Source organism: Chanodichthys erythropterus, chromosome 24 (assembly GCF_024489055.1).
Source record: "Chanodichthys erythropterus isolate Z2021 chromosome 24, ASM2448905v1, whole genome shotgun sequence".
NCBI lineage: Eukaryota > Metazoa > Chordata > Actinopteri > Cypriniformes > Xenocyprididae > Chanodichthys > Chanodichthys erythropterus.
Window position 1 is genome coordinate 6,012,645 of NC_090244.1, and position 23,223 is coordinate 6,035,867.

A 23,223-nucleotide genomic window follows, 5' to 3' on the forward strand; every position below is an offset into this window, starting at 1 on the left:
TAAATACTTTATTTTACATATCACATCATTCAGCTTTTGTGGATAAAAGCATCACTGCACAACAGGAAATGTTTGGTGATAAACACACCATATATCCTGACAAACACTGAAGCAGGAGGTCCAGCGGACTCATTCACACACACACGACAATCAAGAGTCTTTGTAGTAGTTATTGAGGTTGATCCGCAACAGGAAGTCCTCCAGATGGGGTTGATAGCCTTTATCCACCAGTTTGGTCACCACTGAAGAAAACAAACTCAGTTATTTCACTCAGGTTAAAAGGAACAAACATCCATTGAAAAAAAAAATAAGATTTCTTCTCTTACAAAAATCATAAATATTCACACTACATTAAAACTTTTCACTAGTGAGCAATATTATCATGTAAAAGTTACTCTAATTATCCTGGCTGACATTTAAGGAAAGATAAAATGCTACAAAAGTGTATGATATGAACCATATAAAGAGCAATATTGCTGTTTTATTACACATCTGAATGTCCTGCTGGAGAATTTGGCTTGTATGCAGCTCTGCTCAAGAACCAGCTGTATTTGTGATGACTTTGCTGGCAATAATACAGTATTTTTTTAGCCAGTTTAATTTTCTAAAGACTGCACCATCTGGTTAGTTTTACGACATCTCATTGTCTCACAAACGATGCATATGACAGCAATAATAAAGAGATATTTTTGTGGGATTGGTGGTTTAATTTTCAGCAAAAAAGATGCCAATAGATTCAACACATCTGATTAATTGAGTGAGATGGTCTTCAGTATGGATGAGCTCAACATGATTAATCAATCATGTCTAGCACCGCATGCCTTTTTTTAAAAAAAGTAGATGCATTTATAACTGTCATGTATATTTCCTAAGTATTGCAAATTATAAATTAAGTGTTTCCACTTTTACAGTATTAAGTGTTATATATACACGGGACAAATATCTAGCATTCATTAAAAAAATAACCTGCACTATTTTTTTTTTTTTAAATCTACTTGATAAACAATTGCTGTCCTGTCCAAATGCTCCTCCCATCATTTGTCTGATTATTTTAAATGCCATTTTAAGGCATTTCAGAGCAAATACTGATCATATTGAGGAGTAGTTGTTTTCAGCTCTATCTCAGGCATTGTTCTAATGACTAAAGGCACAATGAAAGCACACACTATCTTATCGGCCCCGTCACAGACCTCTGATCTCAGTGTTTACACCTGTAGCAGCAGCTCACCTTTGAACAGGAAGCGGGAGTAGTACTTGAAGGTGTTGTAGGACTGCTGCATGGCGATGAAACTGGGATGCACCGGCTCCCCCTGCTGGAGCTCCCACGGCTGCGCGATCAGCTGCCCGCGGAACTTCAGGATCAGGCTGAAGATGCTGTGGATGATGTTCATGACGGGGGCGGCTTTCTCCGTCAGCAAACCCCTGGGAAACAATTATGGATGATAAATCCCTTCGCCAGATATATTAAAGCGGAACTCAGTAAGATTTGTGAAGCTCCCCCTACAGGTTCCTTCAGTGAATCACACTGTCATAAAAACTCCAAGCGCAGCTCTGGACTACAACGACTACAAAGCTCACCAGCGCAGTAGTTTTGCAAATACAGTACAAGAAATCTCAATGGAGGTGGGTAATTTTCGGAATTGTCTTATAAAGTCATAATATATACATTGTTTTTGAATTACCGTAAAGCATTTCTCGCGTGAACATGAGGCGAGATTGTTTTGGGTCGGTGCAGCTCAAGTTGCAAGTGCTCTTTTCTGGCGTAGACGTGTCAGATGGGGTTAGTGCTCGCCTCAAACACACCACTACAAGTCAATTAACCATCGTAAGGACTTAGAAAACTATTTATGAATGTAAAAAAAGTTACTTAGTTCTGCTTTAAAGGGGTGGTTGATTATGATTTCACTTTTTTAACTTTAGTTAGTGTGTAATGTAACTTCGCAGATGTTGTTAGTGCTCAAACAGCGACAACGCTCAAAGTTCAATGCAAAGGGAGATATTTTCTTTTACATAAACCAATGAGCTTTTTCCCGGGTTAGTGACATCACTAACCCTAAATTATACATAAACTCTGCCCTGGGAACACGCAACAAAGGGGGTGAGGTCATGTTGGGCTGCTTTAGAGAAGAGGAGTTGTTGTAGTGTTATTGCCGTCATTTTACGCCGGACTGCTTCACAAACGAGGGTCAATTCAACACTGGATTTGCACAAAAGATTAACATGACGGCACATGCTAAATCAACTCCACAGCAACTACATAAATTTATCCACTAACCATTCAGAAACATCCTAAAAGTTGTAACTTCTTCCTGAGTCTCTCCATCAGTGTCGACTCCGGTTTGAACAATGTAAGGCTGAACATATTACTGACAATCCTCATTTTGGCTGCGTGAGATTCTCCAGCTTTGTTGTTGTTGAGCAACCGAAGCACGAGCTGTTAAAGCTCCGCCCTCTTCTGGAAAGTGGTGTGTTTTTGCTCACACCCAAATAGGGGCAAATTTGACAAGCTATAATAAATGATCTGTGGGGTATTTTGAGCTGAAACTTCACAGACACATTCTGGAGACACCAGAGACTTATATTACATAAAAAGGGGCATTATAGGTCGCCTTTAAACAATGAATATGTCATGCTTGAGTGGGACACGAGACCTCACCTGAAGATGGCTCTGTTGAGGTATTCGGCGTGCGTGCGGTGAATGGCGTCCAGGTCGTGGGCACTGCTCAGTTTGTGTGTGAACTCGCTCCAGGACACCTGAAGGATCTGGTTAGCGATGTAGCCCTGGATCACCTTCACAAAGTGCTGCATCTCGTGTCTGTAGAGCTGCAGCTGATGGAACTGGATGGAGCGACCGGCACCTTTTACCAGAGCTAAGACAGAGGAGAAGAAAATATTATTTTTGGGGTTTTGGAACAAAAGCCTTACAGACCCATTCTGACAGATTTAAATAGCAGCAGTTTTTTCAAATGAGAACCGAAGACTGAATCGGATGGAAGACATAAGTACTTGTGTGAAGAGTTTTATATATTTACTGGGTGAACAGCGAAAGAAAGCGGGGAAGAAATCTCACCAGTTCTCTTGAGGTGAAACCAGACGTCTCGGAGAGACCACACCATGTGTTTGAGCTGCAGCAGGAAGGAGAAGAGTCTGTTGTATTTATTCAGACAGCTGTCCGTGATGACGATATTCACTGGCCAGTCCACCTACAGAACCAGAGAAGGATCATGAAAAAAAAATGTCTAGCTCTTCAGAAACTTTGGATTACATGCAGACAGTGAGCGTCTCTGACCTTGTATCGGAGCTCGAGACAGTTCAGCGAGTCTGGAGCGTGAGGGTGGAAGATCTCAGGGAGGTATCGCAGCGCAAACGTGAAGTGAGCCGCCAGCTCGCTGTCCCCGTGAACGCTGTACTGTAACGCCTTATTCAGAATGGAGTTCAACACCAGTGGGGTCAGCAGCTCACCAGGGGTCTGACCACTGCCCAGCTGAACACACAATGAACAATAATATGCATTTTGAACACGCATGTCACATGACCTCTTTATACTGAATGTTTAATTCACTTTTAAATCTAATTGTGTGTAAAGGGGACCTATTATACCCTTTTTCAAAGTCTCAGGCTCTACTAGAATAGATTTTCATGCTTGAATTTTCAAAAAACACATTATTTTTCACATATTGATATTATTGCAGCACCTCTCTTCCCAGTCTGTCAGTAATGCTGTTTAGTTCTGGTCTATGAAGCCCCTCCTTCTGAAAATCGCAATGTGCTCTGATTGGTCGGCTGGACGAGTGTGTTGTGATTGGTCAACTGTTTTGAGCGTGTTTGAGGAATGTCACGCCCCTTACCATAACCACGTGTTTCAACACACTGAATACAACTCAACCAGGCCTCGCCCCTTTATTTGCATATGACCTGGGTGGAAATTATTTAAATAAGGAATATTGTTTCCTAGAAACTCAAGACTACAATCAAAGCGTTTCCGGGAGTTCAGAATCAGTGTGCACTGATATAGAGAATAACTCCCGCTGGAGGGACTTTGTGCTTTGTAATTTTGCAGAGCTTTTTCATGCTCAAACAGCACCATTACACACTAAAGAAAGTTGAAAATGTAAAAATGCATAATAGGACCCCTTTATCAAGCTCTTCACATCAGAAGATGAAACTGTGTCGAGACCTTCTCGAAGAGCTGATCGCTGAGAGAGAGGGCAAACTCTCCATCCTCCATTAACAGGAAATGCCTGAGAGTCTCGAAATGCTTCTCCACGCCCAACTCCACGAAAAAATAATCCACTACGGCCTTATTTACCATGGACACACTGAGAGAAAGAGAGAGAGTTTCAAATGTACAAATTTGGTCCTTTAGTGTACAGGGATTTGTGCATCAGGGCTCAATATTGTCTCAATTCTGAATTTTTTTTTAGTTACAATGTAAAGAGGCCAAAGTACATAAATGCCTGATTTATCAAATTTATTTATTTTTACACAACTACATGTATAAATATGAATTCAAGTTTTTAATATGCAAATTTATGTCAATTTGACAAGTGAGGTATTTATTTATGTTATTTTTTAAAATGATATGCTTTTACTTCCCCTAAATCCCTCCCTATTTCCAGAGATAGATAGATAGATAGATAGATAGATAGATAGATAGATAGATAGATAGATAGATAGATAGATAGATAGATAGATCAGTGCTGTCAAAAGTACCGACTTTGATACCAAGTTAATACTGAAATGTTTAAAAATATGACACTTTGAGCGTTGAGTAGATTTGTAAACACTTCTGATTGGCCAATGTGTTCAAGCGCTCAACAGATATGTCTGTGATTGGCTACAATGATCAACACATGGGAGCATTTGAAAGCACAGACATATCTGTTGAGTGCTTGAACACAATGGCCAATCAGACGTGTTTACGAATCGCTCAACAGCGCCACATTTTTTAAATTTCCGTATCGACTCAAAGTCAGTAGTTTTGACAACACTAATATATACACGTGTGTGTGAGAGAGAGAAAGTGTGTATATATTAAAATTGCCATATAAACATCTAGTCAGTGAGTAAAACAGCAGTTCAGTAACTTTTTCTGATGAATATGTCAGTAATTCATAGACTGATTCCAATCAATAACTAGGCTAAATTGGATAGTTCAAATAAAGATCGTGATTGTTAATTAGAAAATCAATATTTGAACCCAGCTCTAGTTTACATACTGTGTAATCAGTGGAGTTGTAACAGAGTGTTTCATGAGAACAGGAAGTGGCATCATCTCGCTGAGCTGAACAGCAGTGGCATCGGTGGCCCGGTGCAGGGAGGGGTCGACAGGAAGGCCGTTCGGACCCCGTGTGACCTGCAGCAGCAGCTCAGATTCTGGAGATGCAGCTAGAGCAGGAAGGACAAAACAAACCTCTCTGTTTCTGATATAAAGAAAGAAAGCTTTAGTGGTTCAGGATGAAGTCAGCTGCTCTGGTACTCACTCATCAGGCTGTATGAGTCCTGGTACTGCTCGACTTGGTACTGTGAGGCCAGGCTGAGAAGATAGCGATCCTCTGGACTCTTTTTAGGGGACAATCCTAGTCCCAGAGCCCAGGCAGTCAGTCCCTCATCCAGGGAGAACAGCTCACTAGGGGGCGCTGCATTACAACATATTAAATACAAATAAGAAATCATCAACCACAGTCAATTCACTTTGTGTATGACCAACAGACATCAACAAAAACATAAAATAATTAATTCTTAAAATTAGGAATCTGTACCTATGATAAAATGAGAGATATTGTGATATTTGAGTAAAATATCACTTCTAATGAAAACGGCAGTTACATTTAAGGGTGCTAAACATTTGTACAGTTGCGTTCTCACCCTGGGTGTCTGTGTCAGCTGGTTTCTCTGTGTCTCCTGATGCTCGGTTAAATATGGTTGGAAGCCTGTCACCGTACAAACTCCCTGGCACCACCCCACCAACCACGCAACCCATGCCCAGAGCAGAGTCTGATGTATGTGCACGGGCTCCGCTGTAAAGAGAGCTGGGCCGAATGGTCTCAATCCCCCTGACCACACACCCAATACCCAATGTAGACTGTGAGGAATGTCCGTACTCACTTCCAGGCAATGGAGAGCGTTGAGGGTCTATGCCTGATACAACACACCCTAATGTTAGCACAGAGTCAGACGCATGTCCGAAAGCGCTGCCAGGCAGAGGGGTGGATGAAGGGGCGGCGTCTGGCATCACACAACCCACTTTAAGAGTGCTGTCAGAAGAGTGACCAAACTTGCTCAAAAGTGGGCGAGAGGAGGTGACATCTGACACAAACTCACCCACCTTTATATGGGCGTCAGAGGCGTGCCCATGAATATTAGCGACAGGGATATGAGTATTTACCTCAGAAATGTGTTCACCAACCCTTATATGGGCGTCAGAGGCGTGCCCATGAATATTAGCGACAGGGATATGAGTATTTACCTCAGAAATGTGTTCACCAACCCTTATATGGGCGTCAGAGGCGTGGCCATGGATGTTAGGGGTTGGAAAAGGAGCAGTTACTTCAGAAACATGTTCACCAACCCTTATATGGGCGTCAGAGGCGTGGCCATGGATGCTAGGGGTTGGAAAAGGAGCAGTTACTTCAGAAACATGTTCGCCAACCCTTATATGGGCATCAGAGGCGTGGCCATGGATGTTAGGGGTTGGAAGAGAAGTGGTTACCTCAGAAACATGTTCGCCAACCCTTATATGGGCATCAGAGGCGTGGCCATGGATGTTAGGTGTTGGAAGAGAAGTGGTTACTTCAGAAACATGTTCGCCAACCCTTATATGGGCATCAGAGGCGTGGCCATGGATGTTAAGTGTTGGAAAAGAAGTGGTTACATCAGAAACATGTTCACTGACCCTTATATGGGCGTCAGAGGTGTGGCCATGCATATTAGGGGTTAGAAGAGGAGTGGTCAACTCGGAAACATGATCACCAACCCTTATATGGGTGTCAGAGGCGTGGCCATGGATGTTAGGGGTTGGAAAAGGAGCTGTTACCTCAGAAATATGTTCACTAACCCTTATATGGGTGTCAGAGGCGTGGCCATGGATGTTAGGGGTTGGAAAAGGAGCAGTTACTTCAGAAACATGTTCTCCAACCCTTATATGGGCATCAGAGGCGTGGCCATGGATGTTAGGGGTTGGAAAAGGAGCCGTTACTTCAGAAATATGTTCGCCAACCCTTATATGGGCGTCAGAGGCGTGGCCATGGATGTTAGGGGTTGGAAAAGGAGCCGTTACTTCAGAAATATGTTCGCCAACCCTTATATGGGCGTCAGAGGCGTGGCCATGGATGTTAGGGGTTGGAAAAGGAGCAGTTACTTCAGAAACATGTTCGCCAACCCTTATATGGGCATCAGAGGCGTGGCCATGGATGTTAGGGGTTGGAAAAGGAACAGTTACTTCAGAAACATGTTCGCCAACCCTTATATGGGCATCAGAGGCGTGGCCATGGATGTTAGGGGTTGGAAAAGGAACAGTTACTTCAGAAACATGTTCGCCAACCCTTATATGGGCATCAGAGGCGTGGCCATGCATATTAGGGGTTAGAAGAGGAGTGGCTACCTCAGAAACATGTACGCCAACCCTAATATGGGCATCAGAGGCGTGGCCACGGACATCAGAGGAGGGCAGGAAAGAGATCAGTGCTGGATCAGGATCACGGCTGTTATTTCTCATATGAGTATCAGACTCTGACTCATGGAAGCTTATGAGAGGAGACACAGATTGTTCTTCCTCTGGCTGAGAACAGTGAGAGGGCTGGCTGACACTCTCACAGGACTTGGCTTTCTCTGTTGGCTCCTGGGTGGCTTGCTTTGGCTCTGAACCTGTGCTGGCCGCCGAGGGCTCTATTCCTGTCTCTTCTCCAGTTGGTTGTTTTTCTGTACTCTGGCTACCGATCTGTGCCTCACATGTTACCTCTTGAGTGGTTTGTGCAGGGGTGTTTGACTCAGAGCGGATCAGACCCTTGTTCCGCCCCGAGGCAGTGGAGTCTCCCAGCTGCACTGATCTCTGTGAAGGGTGTTCATGAACACTAGCCTTCGGCTGACCTTCTGACACCTCTGGAGTAAACTGACCCAATAGGAAGCTGGACTTGGATGCTTGTCCATATTGACTAGGCACAGGGACTGACTCTAATACTTCTGAAACATTTTGTCCAAGACGTATGTGGGAATTTGTTGGGTGTGGCTTTTGAGGAAACTGCAACAGGTCAGAACCAATGTCGCGGAGGGCCTGGGTCAGGGCACCACTGTCAGGGATGCGTGGAGGCTTGGGGAGGAAGTCAGCAATGTCGATTTCCTCTGATATGAGAGCATGAGTTACATCATTGGCAGGAGAGCAGGGAGGAGCAGAGGATTCTGGGATAGGAGGATCTGCTGTTTGCTGTTCACTACAATTCTGCTGTAAAATGAAAACAATTACACCAGTGTAGGCAAAATTTATGATGCTATAGATGTGTAAATGTAAAGAACAGCACACAGACCTCAGCGTGTAGCTGTGCCGGCTGTTGTTTGTGGGGTGTTTCCGGATGGGGGACCTCCAGACCTAAGGGAAACTTCTCCAGAAGAGCCTGAACATAAATCAGAACACCTCAGAGATAAAGATTTCCCCCCATCTATCACTTTAAAACAGTACTTTAATGGCAAATACGAACATATACCCTTTGCTAACTGCTGGACGTATGATTACTAATGCAAGTACAACTACAAGACGGTTAAAAGTTTAAGGAACTTAGAAAGGATGGTCCATAGCTAGTCCATATTTTTGGCAATATTGTATTATTTACAGTCATGCCAATAAAGCAATTTTGAATCATAGCTGAGAACTGCAGACTTTTACATGACACCAACAAAAGTTTGTGTTAGATTATAGTTGCATCATTTCTAGATACAGTATAATTGCAAATTAATAAATTATTTGTATTATTTTCTTAAAAAAAAAAAAATAAGTATTTTATATTTATAAATATAATTTGTTATTAAAATAATTTACCAATTACTGATAAAATGACAAAAAATAATAGTAAAATAATTTATTGAAAATAGGATAAAATTACTACTACTACTACTAATATAATATAAATAACATTATTACACATGCAAAAAATATAAATTTTTAGTAAAATTGTTTGTAAAAATAATGTATTATATATTTATAAAATATAAATTTTTAGTAAAATAAGTTACTAATAACTGATAAAATTACAAAGAATAATAATATCACTATTGCATTACTAAACGGGTACTAAAAATTCTCTATTAAAAATGTAAAAAAAGAGAAAAAAGTAATTAAAAAATAAATTAAATATTTATAAATACATTTTAGCAAAATAATTTATTGAAAATTACAAATAATAATATCACTATCGCATTACTGAACAGGTACTAAATGTTCTCTATTAAAAATGCAAAAAAGAAAAGTAATTAAAAAATAAATTAAATATTTATAAATATATTTTAGTAAAATAATTTATTGAAAATGGATAAAATTATAAATAACAATAACGTAAATAATGTCAATTATAATATGTCAATAATATGAACATAATATTAATTATATAAGTAACATTATTACAAAAGCAAAATAAAAAATATAAACATTTTTAATAAAATTAATAAAAATATTAATAATAATAATAATAATATTTTAATATTGCAAATGAAAACCACTGCAATAATGGAGCAAAATAATAAACAGGTTCCAAAAAAAAAAATCTAAATGACCCAAACTCTACAATAAAAATTATGAAGAATGATATCAGACCTGTACGTTCTGTTGTTCTTGTTGCAGGAAGTTCACTCTGCGCTCGTCGAGTTTCATCCTCTGCACCTTCCACATGGCTCTGAGCTCTCTTCTAGCAGCGGCTTCTGATAACTGACCGTACTGAGCGATCAGATCCATCCTGAACACACACAGAAAATATATAATTTAATTCTCAATTTCCTTGATACTAAATGCCTTTGATTGAAAATTGCAACAGTGCAAAAATGATGCATTGCAAATGAAATGACCATCAAGTTGTATTTATATATTTGTACGTGTTTATCAAGTTGCACTTACAGTTGACCGTTTTGCAATAAACATTAAAAAAAAAAAGTATACCTATAATAACTTGCATTTAGTCAATAGTTTTATATTTTATCATTGATTTCAGTAATTTGCAGTGCTTTATGGGATGAGTACATAAAAGAGTACACAATCTTGTACCTTTGTCTTTTTTCTTTGGACTGAATCCAATATTCTAATGATATGATTCATCTGAGAGCTGTTTTGGTTCATGGCACATAATGCTTTACCGAATAATTTTCTCAAATGCCTGTGGAGTATATGAATGGGAAATAAACTTCCTGTGGGCAGACACTGCCGTGCTCTACAGCCTCAGCCTCAATCGTTCTTTTTCCTGAGTTTTACTGTATGCCGCCCACCGTGCCCGGCGCTCCAGCTGCTCCTCGAGGGCCTGCAGCCTCTGCTCTCGGTCTCTGAGCTCCCGAGCGTAGCTGAAATCATCATCCTGCTCCTTCCGTCTTGCAGCACTACGCCACTGAAACCACATCCACACAAGTTAGAGCCGCTGAAGATGGTTTTACTGACTGGTTATTAATATGCTCCTCACCTCCTGGTCGAGCTCCAGCTGCTGTTTCATCTCTTTAAATCGCTCTCTCTTCTGGGCCTCCTCCGCCAGACGCTGCGACACCTGGCGGCCTGCAGGGGGCGAGAGTGAAAACAGCAGGACGTCAGCTGTAAACTCCATTCATCTGCCTCTGTGGGGAGGAACTCCCTCTCACTGGGCGCCCTGATAATTAATACTTGACCTCCACGAGGAGAACAACTGTCCTCCTCACATAAAAAACACTATTTATTATACAAATCAGTGTTATTTTAGTATCATTAGTTTTTGTTAAAGGCCAATAATGAAAATTCTGTCCTCATTTATTCCCACTCAAGTTGTCCCAAACCAGTATGAATTTTGTTAATTTTGTTGATATTTGAAAGATTGTTTGTAACCAAGCAGATCTTGACTACCACAGTATTTTTTTCCTAATATGGCAGTCAATGGGGGGCGATATCTGCTTGGTTACAAACAATCTTCCAAATATATTTGGTTAATAAAGGCCTTTTGAAGCAGAGCGAAAACTTTACAAAATAGCACTTCACATAACTTCACATAACTAGCTTCCGGCGGACGACCGTACACACATTGCGCAAGTTGACTTATGCCAAATGAGTAACCCCCTGATGAGATGTATGACACAGGATGTTGGAGTATCGTAATCTTAGACGTCTCTCGTGGTTCAAACAAATAGGGCTGTGCAATAACCTCAAGCTCCTCTTCTCTTATATCGAAATCCTCCGACATTTTTCTTTAAAAATGATCATTTTAGACTTCTAGTTTGTGACCGGTGTTTTGATTTGCTCTATCCTCTGAGCTTCCGTGTTCGTCATTACCTAATGCATTGGGTCAGAGGTTACTCTTCCACCACAAATCAATGCGTACGGATGTCTGCCGGAAGCTAGGGCCAGTTGTTCACAAAGTTTAATCTGGATCAGAATTATCTAGATTTGGAAATCCAATGTTTTGCTATCCATGATCAGGTAATCCATCGTACTTTTGTGCTGTTTTTTTTTTTTTTTTAAGCAAAATTGGATTGGATCACCCTGATCCAGATCTCCAGAGCCCGGTTTTTCAAAAGGTTTAATCCGGATAAAATTGATCCGGATTTAGTAATCCTTTTTTTGGAGCCAGCAACATCGGATTGGATCAATCTGATCTGGATAGGAATTTTTCAGGATCACCAAATCTGGATTTCCAGTGCTCTACGGAGGCCCTAAAGGGACATGTTGATAGAAAGAATATGGGTTTTGAATTAAATATATTTTTGTCGGATATTTTAGGGATTATTTTATGGCACCAAAATTTCTTTTTACTTTAGAGTAGGTTACCGAAAGGCTAATGTAGACTAATGTCTGCATTTAATTTATTACTTTAACAGTTAAACTAATCAAGAGCAAGATAAAAATGTGTATGTATATTACATGATAAAAATGTTGTATTTTTTGACTAGTTTTAAAGTTTTACTACATTTTCCTCCTGGAATCCACCTTGAAATCCTACCCCCTGTTGGGATCAGGATAATGATCCAAATCCTACAAAAAAGTTCTGAAAAATCCAAACTAAAGGTTTGGGTCAAAACCAAGATTGGATAACGTGATCTAATCTGATTATGTTTTTTCTTTTGAAAAACACATTTTCAAGATTTGATCCAATCCGTTATCCAAAATCCTAGTGGAAAAACCGGGCCCAGATCGCTTTTTCATATTACCAAATCTAGATTACTAGTGCTCTCTGGAGTCCCTAAAGGGACATGGTGATAGAAAGAACGTGAGCTAGGAAAAAATCCCAAAACATTTAAATGCTTCTGACTGGTTCATCTTTTATGACTGTGCCAATGTAGCTTACAAACAGTGAGAAAAAACACATAATATAATATAATATAATATAATATAATATAATATAATATAATATAATATAATATAATATAATATAATATAATATAATATAATATAATATAATATTTTTGTTTGATATTTACAGCCGTTTGGGGATTATTTTATGGCACAAAAATCTATTTTTTTTTTACTTTACAGTAGGTTACCAAAAGGCTAATATTTACTAATTTATTACTTCAACAGTTAAACTAATTCAAGAGCAAAATAAAAAAATGTGTATGTATATTACATGATAAAAATGTTGTATTTTTTGACCAGTTTTAAAGTTACATTGTATTCAATTTTTGTTCCTGAAATCCACCCTTCTGATGGGATCAGTATAATACAGGTTTTTTGGATCAAAAGTATCCAAATCTTACTAAAACGTTTTGAACAACACAAACTGATGATTTTATCCAGATCAAAACCAAGATCGGATTTTGTGATCTAATCTGATTTCAGAATCCTTTTTTCTTTTGAACAACCCATTTTCAAGATGTAATCCAATCCGATAGCTGAAATCTGACAAGATTACTTTTTAACAACTGGCCCCTAAGTATTATATTTAATAAAGAAATTTTTCTCACAAAAACACCCTCGCTTCTCTTCAGAATGCCTCTATTAACCCCCTGGAGCTGTATGGATTATTTATTTATTTTTTATAATGGATGGATGAATTGGCTTCAAAATCTGCCCCCCCTTCACTACCATTATAAAGCTTGTAAAAGTAAGCATATTTTTAAATATATCTCCGATTGTGTTTGTCTGAAAAAGGATAGTCATATACACCTAGGATGGCTTGAGGGGGAGTAAATCATGGGATAACTTTTATTTTTGGGTGAACCAACCCTTTAAACTAAACACAAAGCTTTTGGTCAGAATAAGCAGAAACCGATTCTCTCCCAAATGGCTCACTCAACATGAACTTCCTGGCCCTTAGGGCGTCCCATTTCTCAATTTATAATTCAGAAGGCTGCTATTTGGGACAGGGCCTATGATGAAAGTCAAGTCTGGCTACGCAAGACTAATTTTACCCAGACAGAAGCTGCTAACAGCATCAGGTGCATGTGTGTGCGTGCTTGGGTTTTGAAGGGACAGATTTCTGACCTCTGATTCTCTCCAGGGTCTTGGCTGCTGTCTCTCTGACCTGGTTAATGAGCTCCTGTCGGGCCTGTTCAGTCCGCATGGCCTGACGAAAAATAAGTTATAGAGAGAGGGGAAAATAAAGGAAGACAGACTTCAACGCAAAACAATGAAGCAGATTTTAGCCCAGGTCACATTGTCCTGATGAAACTGGGTTAATGGACCAGATTTTAAAATCTCATCTGTTGCCATGACAACAGTACAGGCACTACACAGTTACTGTGTCTCTAAATTTAGTGAGACATATAAACACTTAACCTGGATGAGCTATTCTGAAAACCTCATAATTACTTTACTATATAGCAACATCACCAAAAATATCTCCACAAATCAGCATCATGACAGGTGCAGTACCTGCTCTTCCCTGCTGATGGCGCTGTGCCTAGCGATCGTCTCCATTCGCCCTCGGTACACGGCGCAGTCTCTCTCAATCTCCTCAACTTCCTGCAGGGAAAACGTCACAGCGATCCTGGGCACCGGTACATCCGACCAGAAGATGTAGTGCTGTTTAACGAACAGATGAAGTTAGATCGGACCTTCCAAAGTTCCTTTCGAGTAAAATGTATTTTTATTCAGTAAGGATGCATTAAATTGATTAGACGTGACAGTAAAGACTTTTATAATGTTACAAAAGATGTATATTTCAAATACATTTCTTCATCAAAGAATCCTGAAATATCAATATATATATATATATGAAGCAGCACAACTGTTTCCAACACAGATAATAATAATTGTTTTTTTGAGCAGCAAATCAGCATATTAGAATGATTTCTGAAGGATCATGTGACACTGAAGACTGGAGTGATGATGCTGAAAATTCAGCTTTGCATCACAGAAATAAATTACATTAACATATATTCAAATAGAAAACAGTTGTTTTAAATTGTAATATTAATAATAATTATAATAATTATAATAATAATAATTCACAATATTACTATTTTTACTGTATTTTAGATCAAATAAATACATTAGAAAATCTTCCCGACCCCAAACTTTTGAACAGTAGTGTACATAAATCATTATGAAGTGAAGTGGGACACCTGTGGGCAGCAGATTTTCAAAAGATTGATTGTTTTCCCGCAGACATAAACGTCGTTGGCGATGTGTTTGAGGAAGACCGGCACACAGTCCTCTGCATCCCGCGAAATGAGAGTGTATCCCTGCGTCCAAAAGTTCTTATCTGAGGAAACAGAGATTCATTCATTTTTTTTTTTTTAGCATAGATGACATATTGATTTTAAGACTGTTATCACTGATGTAACTGCACACCATCAGGGTTTTATATTTAATCTAATAATGCAGCAGAAAATGAATGGATTTATTAAAGCGTGAGATTGAGAAACTCACCTCTGTAGGACAGATAATCCTCATTGACCTCAATCATGAACTCTTTATAAACGTCACGGAAGACGCCACTGTACACCCAGTCTGAAACAAACCTACACACCCACACATTTAGTTAAGAAGGTACACTATGTAACCATTTTTGTTCAAAATTATATTAGTTATTAGTCAATCATCAATAATCCTTCTTCCAAAACATGTTTTTGTCTTACCCTGATTCACTATGGTAAGTCTGTTTAACAGACAGGGCTTAGACTAAGTCAGGATTAGGCCTTAGTTCAATTAGGGCATTTAAAGGGATAGTTCACCCCAAAATGAAAATCATCCCATGGTTTACTCAGCCTCAAGTCATCCTAGGTGTGTATGTTCTTTCAGACGAACACAATCTGAGATATATTTAAAAATATCCTCATCATTTAAAATAGTTAATAAAGTTTTAAATATGGATATTTTTCTTTCAAAAACCCATCACTTTACTTCAGAAGGCCTTTATTAACACCCTGGAGCCGTCTGGATTATATTTATGATGGATGGATGCATTTTTTTGGCTTCAAAATCCGGTCCCCCCGTTACTACCATTATAAAGCTTGGATATTTTAAAAATATATCTCCTATTGTGTTTGTTTGAAAGAAGATAGTCATATACACTTCAAATGGCTTGATGGTGAGTAAATCTTAGAAACGCCTCTTGGGCATCCAAGTGCAGCTCCTATCTCTTTGAATGGGGAAACATCAAATTCGCCAAGCTTTCGATTAAATTTCATATTTGAAATCACCAATGAAATCTGACAACAACTGTATCATAAATTTTGTTTCTAAATGCTTGAATCATGACAAAAAACTGCATTTTTCAACCTAATGCGCATGCACAGTCCTTAAGTGCACGTCTGACTGTTTCTACAGGAACCGGAGCTTTTAACGGCTGCTGCATTGACGCGATGACTTCACCAATTGCTGATTGGCTCTTATTTAGAAGGCGGGACTTATTCCGCCATATTGCGCATTGCACTTTCTCCCATTCAAAACAATGTGAGTGATGCGTCTTATGTTAATCTATAGTCTTTGGTAAATCATGTGATTCATTTTTGAATGAGTCAGTGTTCTGACGTAGAACCTGGAAGTGCTGAATGTAAACAACGTAGGAGAATGACAGGGAGGAGACGAATTCATTAGATAAAGTTGTTACTATTGTTTTGTTTTTGCGCACAAAAGTATTCTTGTCGCTTCATAAAATTAAGGTTGACCACGTTGACTATTTTAATGATGGCTTTAGTACCTTTCTGGACCTTGAAAGTGGTAATTCAATTGCTGTCTATGGACGAGTCAGAGAGCTCTCGGATTTCATCAAAAATATCTTAATTTGTGTTGATGAAATGAAGGTCTTACAGGTTTGGAATAGGGCTGCACAACGATTAATCGCGATTAATCGTTTGCAAAATAAAAGTCTGTGTTTACGTAATAAATGTGTGTTCTGTGTAAATAATTATGTATATATAAATACACACACATACATATAAGAAAAATTGTATATTTATATATAAAATATTTATATTTATATTAATATATTTAAATATATATATTTATTTATACATGCATATATTTCTTAAATTTATACATGTATGTGTGTGTATTTATACATTTTATATTATACACAGAACACACATTTATTACGTAAACACAGACTTTTATTTTGCAAACGATTAATCGCGATTAATCGTTGTGCAGCCCTAGTTTGGAAGGACATTAGGGTTTTTTTAGTTATGAGAAAGAAACATATTCATCCGCACAGTCACACAGAGCCAAAGCACAACCAAAATAATGTTCTTCCTCAAAAAAGCATGCAGTTTTGTTTTTTTAAACACTAGAGGGCCAAAAGTTACATAGTGTACCTTTAACTATTTAAATAAGAACATACCAGAGACAACTACTTTTTTTTCTTACAAACCATGTTTTTATATGAAACCACAATATAGACTAACCCTATACATTTTACTACAAACTATACAACTATATAAAAAAGTTTTTTTTTCCTGCATTAAACATTTAGATTTGCATTTATGCATTTTGCAGGTAACTTTATCCAAAATGACTTGCATTGCATTCAAAGTATAGTTTTTCAAATCATGCATTCCCTGGAAATCAAACTCATGACCTTGGAGTTGTTAGCGCCATGCTCTACTGTTTGAGCAACAGCACATAATTATGTAGTACATAAATATGATTTCTGTGCTTCGGCAAAGGGCAAGATTATGGGTCAAGTTATGGGTTTTTTGTTGTTTTTGGAGCTTGACAGACATGGCCTTTATGTGATTGTATGGGAAAGAGCAACATGAGATTTCTACGTTCATGTTGCACAAGAAAAATAACAGCAGAGAACCTCTATTGTGCATTTAATGGCAGCCAGACGCTACAGAAACCATTTCACGAATCACAATCAGTCACTTGGAAAAATATAGTGTGTCAAAAACCACTCTGCTCTTAAGTGACCTTCTCGAGTTGAATAATAGATAAATAAGTAAAGAGCGATAGAGGAGATGAGTTTCTCACCTCGTGTACGGCTCACAGCTGCTCTTCAGCAGCGACAGCAGCACCGGATGATTCTCATTACTGCAGTTACTCTGAGCTTCATTATACAGACATGACAGCAGTTTAACACCCTAAACACAGACATCACACTGCCAATTACACACACAGCAACGCAGACCTGCAACACCCACCTGTCTACAACACTTCTGAGCTGAAAACAACTCGAACTCAAAGCTACTGTGTCTGACAGAAGTATGTGAAGTGTGCGACGAGAGTGATTCTTACCATGGGGAATGTTGCTCGTCCCACACCGGCGATTCCATCCACACAACACAGTTCTGACAGATACCTGATAAACATGAGTAACATCTGCTGAAACTGATTTTACTTTTTTTTTTTTGTGTGTGTGAGGGAAGGGAAGATTTACCTGAGCTGACGTCCCAGTTTGCGGAAATGACAGGCGATAATTAGTAGACTCAGAGAGGCCGGTGTGCTCAGCACACACGCTCTGTAGTAATGCAGGTAACGCCGCAGCCCACCGGTGAAGGCCTGAGACACACACACAATCTGTCTCACATGCTGTTATGGGGAAAAAAAACTAAAGACCTGTAAGAAATGACAGTATGCGTCACCTGGAAGACGAGTCCCTTCTGACTCCCGCTGCTCAGGGCGAAGCGGCTGAGACGCAGATAGTGTGTGCCGTACTGCGCCAGCTCACACAGCAGCCGAGACACACTCTCAGGCGATGTCCCGGACACACATATATCCGGGCGAACATCAAACTGCACACTAGCCTTGAGTGGAGAATGAAGCGTAAGAGGAAGTCAGGAGAAATGCATTATTAATAAAATTAGATATGATTTTTAAAATGTACAATACATACAAAAGTATACTGAATTCAGCTACCTCGTTGAGAGGAAACGTGGCGGAGGAGACCCCGATCAGCACATTGAGCACGTCTTTGACCAGCTGACTCTGGCAGTCCAGCGGCAGTGGCAGGAGCGGTGATGGTGTCTGTGTGGACAGAATGTTCCTCATTTCTCCTTCCCACAGCCGGTACAGCTGATCAAACGCCTCTCTGCCGGCCTCTGTCAGGTACGGGGGTTCCTTCTGACCCGGTGGACTGAAGGAGAGAAAGAAAAACGATGACAAATGTGAACAAACTACTTCTTTTAAACTAGTCGGCAGGGGTGCATTGCAATGCATTGATTGTGGTATTCATTAAATGGATAGTTCTCCCAAAAATGAAAATTATCCCATGATTTACTCACCCTCAAGCCATCCTAGGTGTATATGACACCTGTTATCTTTCAGATGAACACAATCAGAGATATATTTAAAAATATCCCAGCTTTTCCAAGCTTTATAATGATAGTGAAGGGAGGCCACATTTTGAAAAAAAGTGCATCCATCCATCATAAAAGTAATCCATACAGATCCAAGGGGTTAATAAAAGTTTTTATAAGGAAAATTTCCATATTGAAAACTTTATTGACTATAATAACTAGCTGTACACATCGATTTGCAGAGGAAGAGTGACCTCTGACCCGATGCATTACGTAATGATGAACACGGAAGTGCAGAGGATAGAGCAAAACAAAACACCGGTCACGAATTAGAAGTTTAAAACGATCATTTTTAAAGAGAAATGTTGGAGGATTTCGATTTAAGAGAAAAGGAGTTTGAGTTTGTTGCCCAGCCCTATTTGGAACTAAATTTTCTTCACTACATGCACCGGTCTGGCAGTTTTACCAGCTGTCTGAAATGGACAATACATTTTCAACATCTTTGCAGAAAATGGAGACATTGCAATGACAGCAACCTTACAGCAATGACCACAAGAAACATATGAGGTTTAATTATATATATATATAGTACAGTCCAAAAGTTTGGAACCACTAAGATTTTTAATGTTTTTAAAAGAAGTTTCGTCTGCTCACCAAAGCTACATTTATTTAATTAAAAATACAGTAAAAAACAGTAATATTGTGAAATATTATTACAATTTAAAATAACTGTGTACTATTTAAATATATTTGACAAAGTAATTTATTCCTGTGATGCAAAGCTGAATTTTCAGCATCGTTACTCCAGTCTTCAGTGTCACATGATCCTTCAGAAATCATTGTAATATGCTGATTTGCTGCTCAAGAAACATTTATGATTATTTTCAATGTTGAAAACAGTTGTGTACTTTTTTTTTCAGGTTTCCTTGATGAATACTTTTTTTTTCAGGATTCCTTGATGAATAGAAAGTTCAAAAGAACAGCATTTATCTGAAATACAAAGCTTCTGTAGCATTATACACTACCGTTCAAAAGTTTGGGGTCAGTAAGAATTTTTATTTTTATTTTTTTGAAAAGAAATTAAAGAAATGAATACTTTTATTCAGCAAGGATGCATTAAATCAATCAAAAGTGGCAGTAAAGACATTTATAATGTTACAAAAGATTAGATTTCAGATAAACACTGTTCTTTTGAACTTTCTATTCATCAAATAATCCTGGAAAAAAAAGTACACAACTGTTTTCAACATTGAAAATAATCATAAATGTTTCTTGAGCAGCAGATCAGCATATTAGAATGATTTCTGAAGGATCATGTGACACTGAAGTCTGGAGTAATGATGCTGAAAATTCAGCTTTGCCATCACAGGAATAAATTACTTTGTGAAATATATTCAAATAGAATTAAATATAAATATAATTAAATATAATTAAATAAATGTAGCCTTGAGCAGACGAAACTTCTTTTAAAAACATTAAAAATCTTAGTGGTTCCAAACTTTTGGACCGTACTGTATATCAAGTAAACCTCAAATGTCAACTATATATTGGTTTGGTTTCTTCTTTAAATAATAATAATAAAAATCAACATATGCTTGGTATAATAATAGTGGCTTTTGCCACCAGTGTGGATCCCCGAGAACTAATGTTCCCCTAGGGCCTGAAGTGAAGTAAACTGCGCTTGTTGTTGTTACTTTTATTTTGACGGCGCTGAGAACAGTTCAGACAGAGCCCGAGCACAGTGCTCACAATCTCCGTCTTCATTAGTTTACGATCTGTTTAACAATCCTGTTTAATATGTTATTAGATAAAACTGTTATACAAAGAAAGTAGACAGTATATGAAAAAAGTATTAGCTTTTGCCGTGTGGTTGACGCCCAATGTCGCTAGCTGAGCAGAAATACATAATCATGTTTCTCTTGGTCTGCTCAAATTCGCCCTGGATTTTCTCCTTCGGATGAGGTTCAGAGGTCCACCTATCACTGTTGTAGAGTTAGCTCATGGATTAAATACACAGGCTGTGTACACGGCTTTTTAATTTCGTGGAATTTCGTGTGTGTTCGACCAATCAGTGTTAACTTACATCACTGGTAGCTCCTTTTGTGCTAGGTTAGACCTTTTACATTCTGAAGTAGTCGTGATTCTGCTCTCATAACGTGACATGCTCATAACACACCTCTTAAACACGCAGAATAATCTAAGTGGATATTGTCCAACATTCCACATTTTTTCCGTTAATTTAGTGCATCATCCAGGTATTTAAAGTGCACTTTTTCTTTTTGGAATTTTCAGTGTGAACGCACTACTTGCACTATACTTAAAAACGTCATAGTTCACGAATTGGGACGCACCTAGTGTGATGCTAACTGCCAATTAGCCTTCAAAGTTCACCACAGACCTTATTTCAGCCATTTAACCATAAACCCAATTAAAAAAAACGATGGGACGATGGATCCGGAAATGCTATTATGCAAACTTGCTTCCACGTTTTGGCCTATAAAGTGATGTCATATCTGCACCAGTCTTTTCAATTGTTGTGGTGCAGATTTGAAAAGAATCGTAATGGAATCAAACCACTGTCAGTCAGAGCAGATGTTTACAGCTCGACTCTCTCTCTCTCACCAGCCAATGTTCTCCCAACAGCGCCGTCTGCCGGGAACGAACGTCCGAAGGGCCTCCCATACGTCAAATTCAGGGCTGGGACTCGGCTCGGATTGGGAATCTGGAGTCAGATTAGAGGAAGACTGGAAGCCTTCGTCATCAGACTGATCCAAACCTGCAGGAACCTGCAGAAACAACAGCATATAAGACAACAGGGAGGACAAGACTAAAATATATAATGAAGAAGAATGGATAGTATCTTCACCCGTATGCTGAGTCCAGTAATGTCTGCGTTACTGGGAACGGGCGGCAGGTCCAGTCGGATGTCCATATCTGCGGTTCTGGAGTGCTGAAGGGCACCAAACAGTGACAGTCGGGTCTCTCTCTCAAACTTCTCCTCGACATCCGGCCTGCGCCCCAGTCCGAGCAGCCCGGTGCCCGGCGGAGCGTCCATGATGCTCACGGTCCTGCAGATGCCCCCGAACACGCCCCACTCCTCCCCACAGATCAAAGACCACGCCCTCTCCTCCAACCGCTGCATGTCCTGGCTCAGGTACCCGCCCAACGGGGGTCTGCGCTGCACGGGACGCTCCCGCCGCATGTAGTCGCGACTGAAAGACAGAGGAGGCGGAGCCACGGATCCGGCCAGCTGCACTAGGAGTTCCAGGACGGAATCCAGTTCAGACAGTCCCGCCCCGTCCCGTAGCTGAACCAGGAGCTCCTCCAATCTCTCCGCCTCCTCATCGCGGCCGGACACGCGCAGGTCAAAGGAGATCATCAGTATTTTATTATGGGCAGGTGTGTTCGCCAGGGCGTTCGGTGGCGGTTTGGGCAACCCGTCCTGGAAGAGTCCCGCAAGCAGCGCCCCGTACGCACGCTTGCGCAGGGTCCGACGCGCTGACTCCCGCGAAGCTGAGCCCAGAGCGCGACGTTTCCATGACAACCCGGAGATGCTGCAGTCGCAGAGCGCACCCAGCAGCCCCGTGATGCTGTTGCCGTGGCAACCGGACATCTCAGCGAGAGCGCGCGATCATGACGCAGCGAGACCTGCACAAAACAAACTACATTTATGGAATTCATACAAAAATATACACAGTTCTTAAAATATATGATCATGTCTTTTATTTATTTTGTTTTAAATGGTAAAGTGTCTTAATACCTGCTTATTATTATTATTATCATCTTTTGTAATATTAGTCATACCTTTCTGATTCAGTGAATGAAGCATACATGATCCAAACCCAAAAGCCACATCAAACTAGTATAATATGTTCTTACATATGAAGAATTAAGGTTTATTAGACTCACAGCTAGCAGATAAACACACTGTATTCGACGTATTTCATACCGAAGGCTGTAAACAAACGCCAGCATGCTCATATATACGTGTCTGAGATCATTTACTCACGTTGGAACGAGAGTTTAAGCAGTCCGAGGTGCAAATGTTTATTCCGCATTAGTGAATAAATATTATTGGTAATATAAAAGAAGCATTTGATGCGCATAAGCGCACGAGCTAGATTTCCTTAACCGCCGCGCTACACACATAAGTCCCGCCTTCTCTGCACTCTCATTGGATGAAACGGAAGAGAGATGTACATTCATTGGCTAAGCCACAGACATGTGGGCGCCCTCTCGGTAATTTCATTGGATCAATCTTTATATGCCCTGACGCACACATTTCCGGATAGAGCGTCCGCTAGCGGCGTCACAGCAAATAATCATGCATTTGTTTTTTAATCCATAAATGTATATTTATATTCATACCAAGTTTTCTTTTCTATATTTGAT

At 39.5% G+C, this 23,223-nt stretch overlaps 1 protein-coding gene across 6 annotated transcripts; it reads right to left on the reverse strand.

The window, feature by feature from the left end:
• Nucleotides 1–12: 12 nt before the first annotated feature.
• tubgcp6 (tubulin gamma complex component 6) lies at nucleotides 13–22,977 on the reverse strand. 6 transcript variants are annotated; one of them, XM_067379024.1, is made up of 25 exons: nucleotides 22,741–22,977; nucleotides 21,698–22,479; nucleotides 21,454–21,617; nucleotides 18,452–18,668; nucleotides 18,178–18,339; nucleotides 17,973–18,094; nucleotides 17,831–17,894; nucleotides 17,567–17,676; nucleotides 15,023–15,114; nucleotides 14,716–14,855; nucleotides 14,024–14,173; nucleotides 13,634–13,715; nucleotides 10,653–10,741; nucleotides 10,465–10,580; nucleotides 9,803–9,941; nucleotides 8,523–8,609; nucleotides 5,869–8,440; nucleotides 5,484–5,639; nucleotides 5,220–5,388; nucleotides 4,178–4,319; nucleotides 3,290–3,484; nucleotides 3,071–3,203; nucleotides 2,657–2,870; nucleotides 1,229–1,422; nucleotides 13–242 (listed from the first exon to the last, which is right to left on the reverse strand). In XM_067379024.1, the coding sequence occupies exons 2-25, from the start codon at nucleotides 22,442–22,444 to the stop codon at nucleotides 151–153; spliced, it is 6,348 nt and encodes a 2,115-aa protein (XP_067235125.1). In that variant the 5' UTR covers nucleotides 22,445–22,479; nucleotides 22,741–22,977; the 3' UTR covers nucleotides 13–150. The 6 variants fall into 6 exon arrangements, with proteins under 6 accessions (XP_067235125.1, XP_067235124.1, XP_067235126.1 ...); XM_067379023.1 differs by having other exon boundaries at nucleotides 22,636–22,977; XM_067379025.1 differs by having other exon boundaries at nucleotides 22,592–22,977.
• Nucleotides 22,978–23,223: the final 246 nt, after the last annotated feature.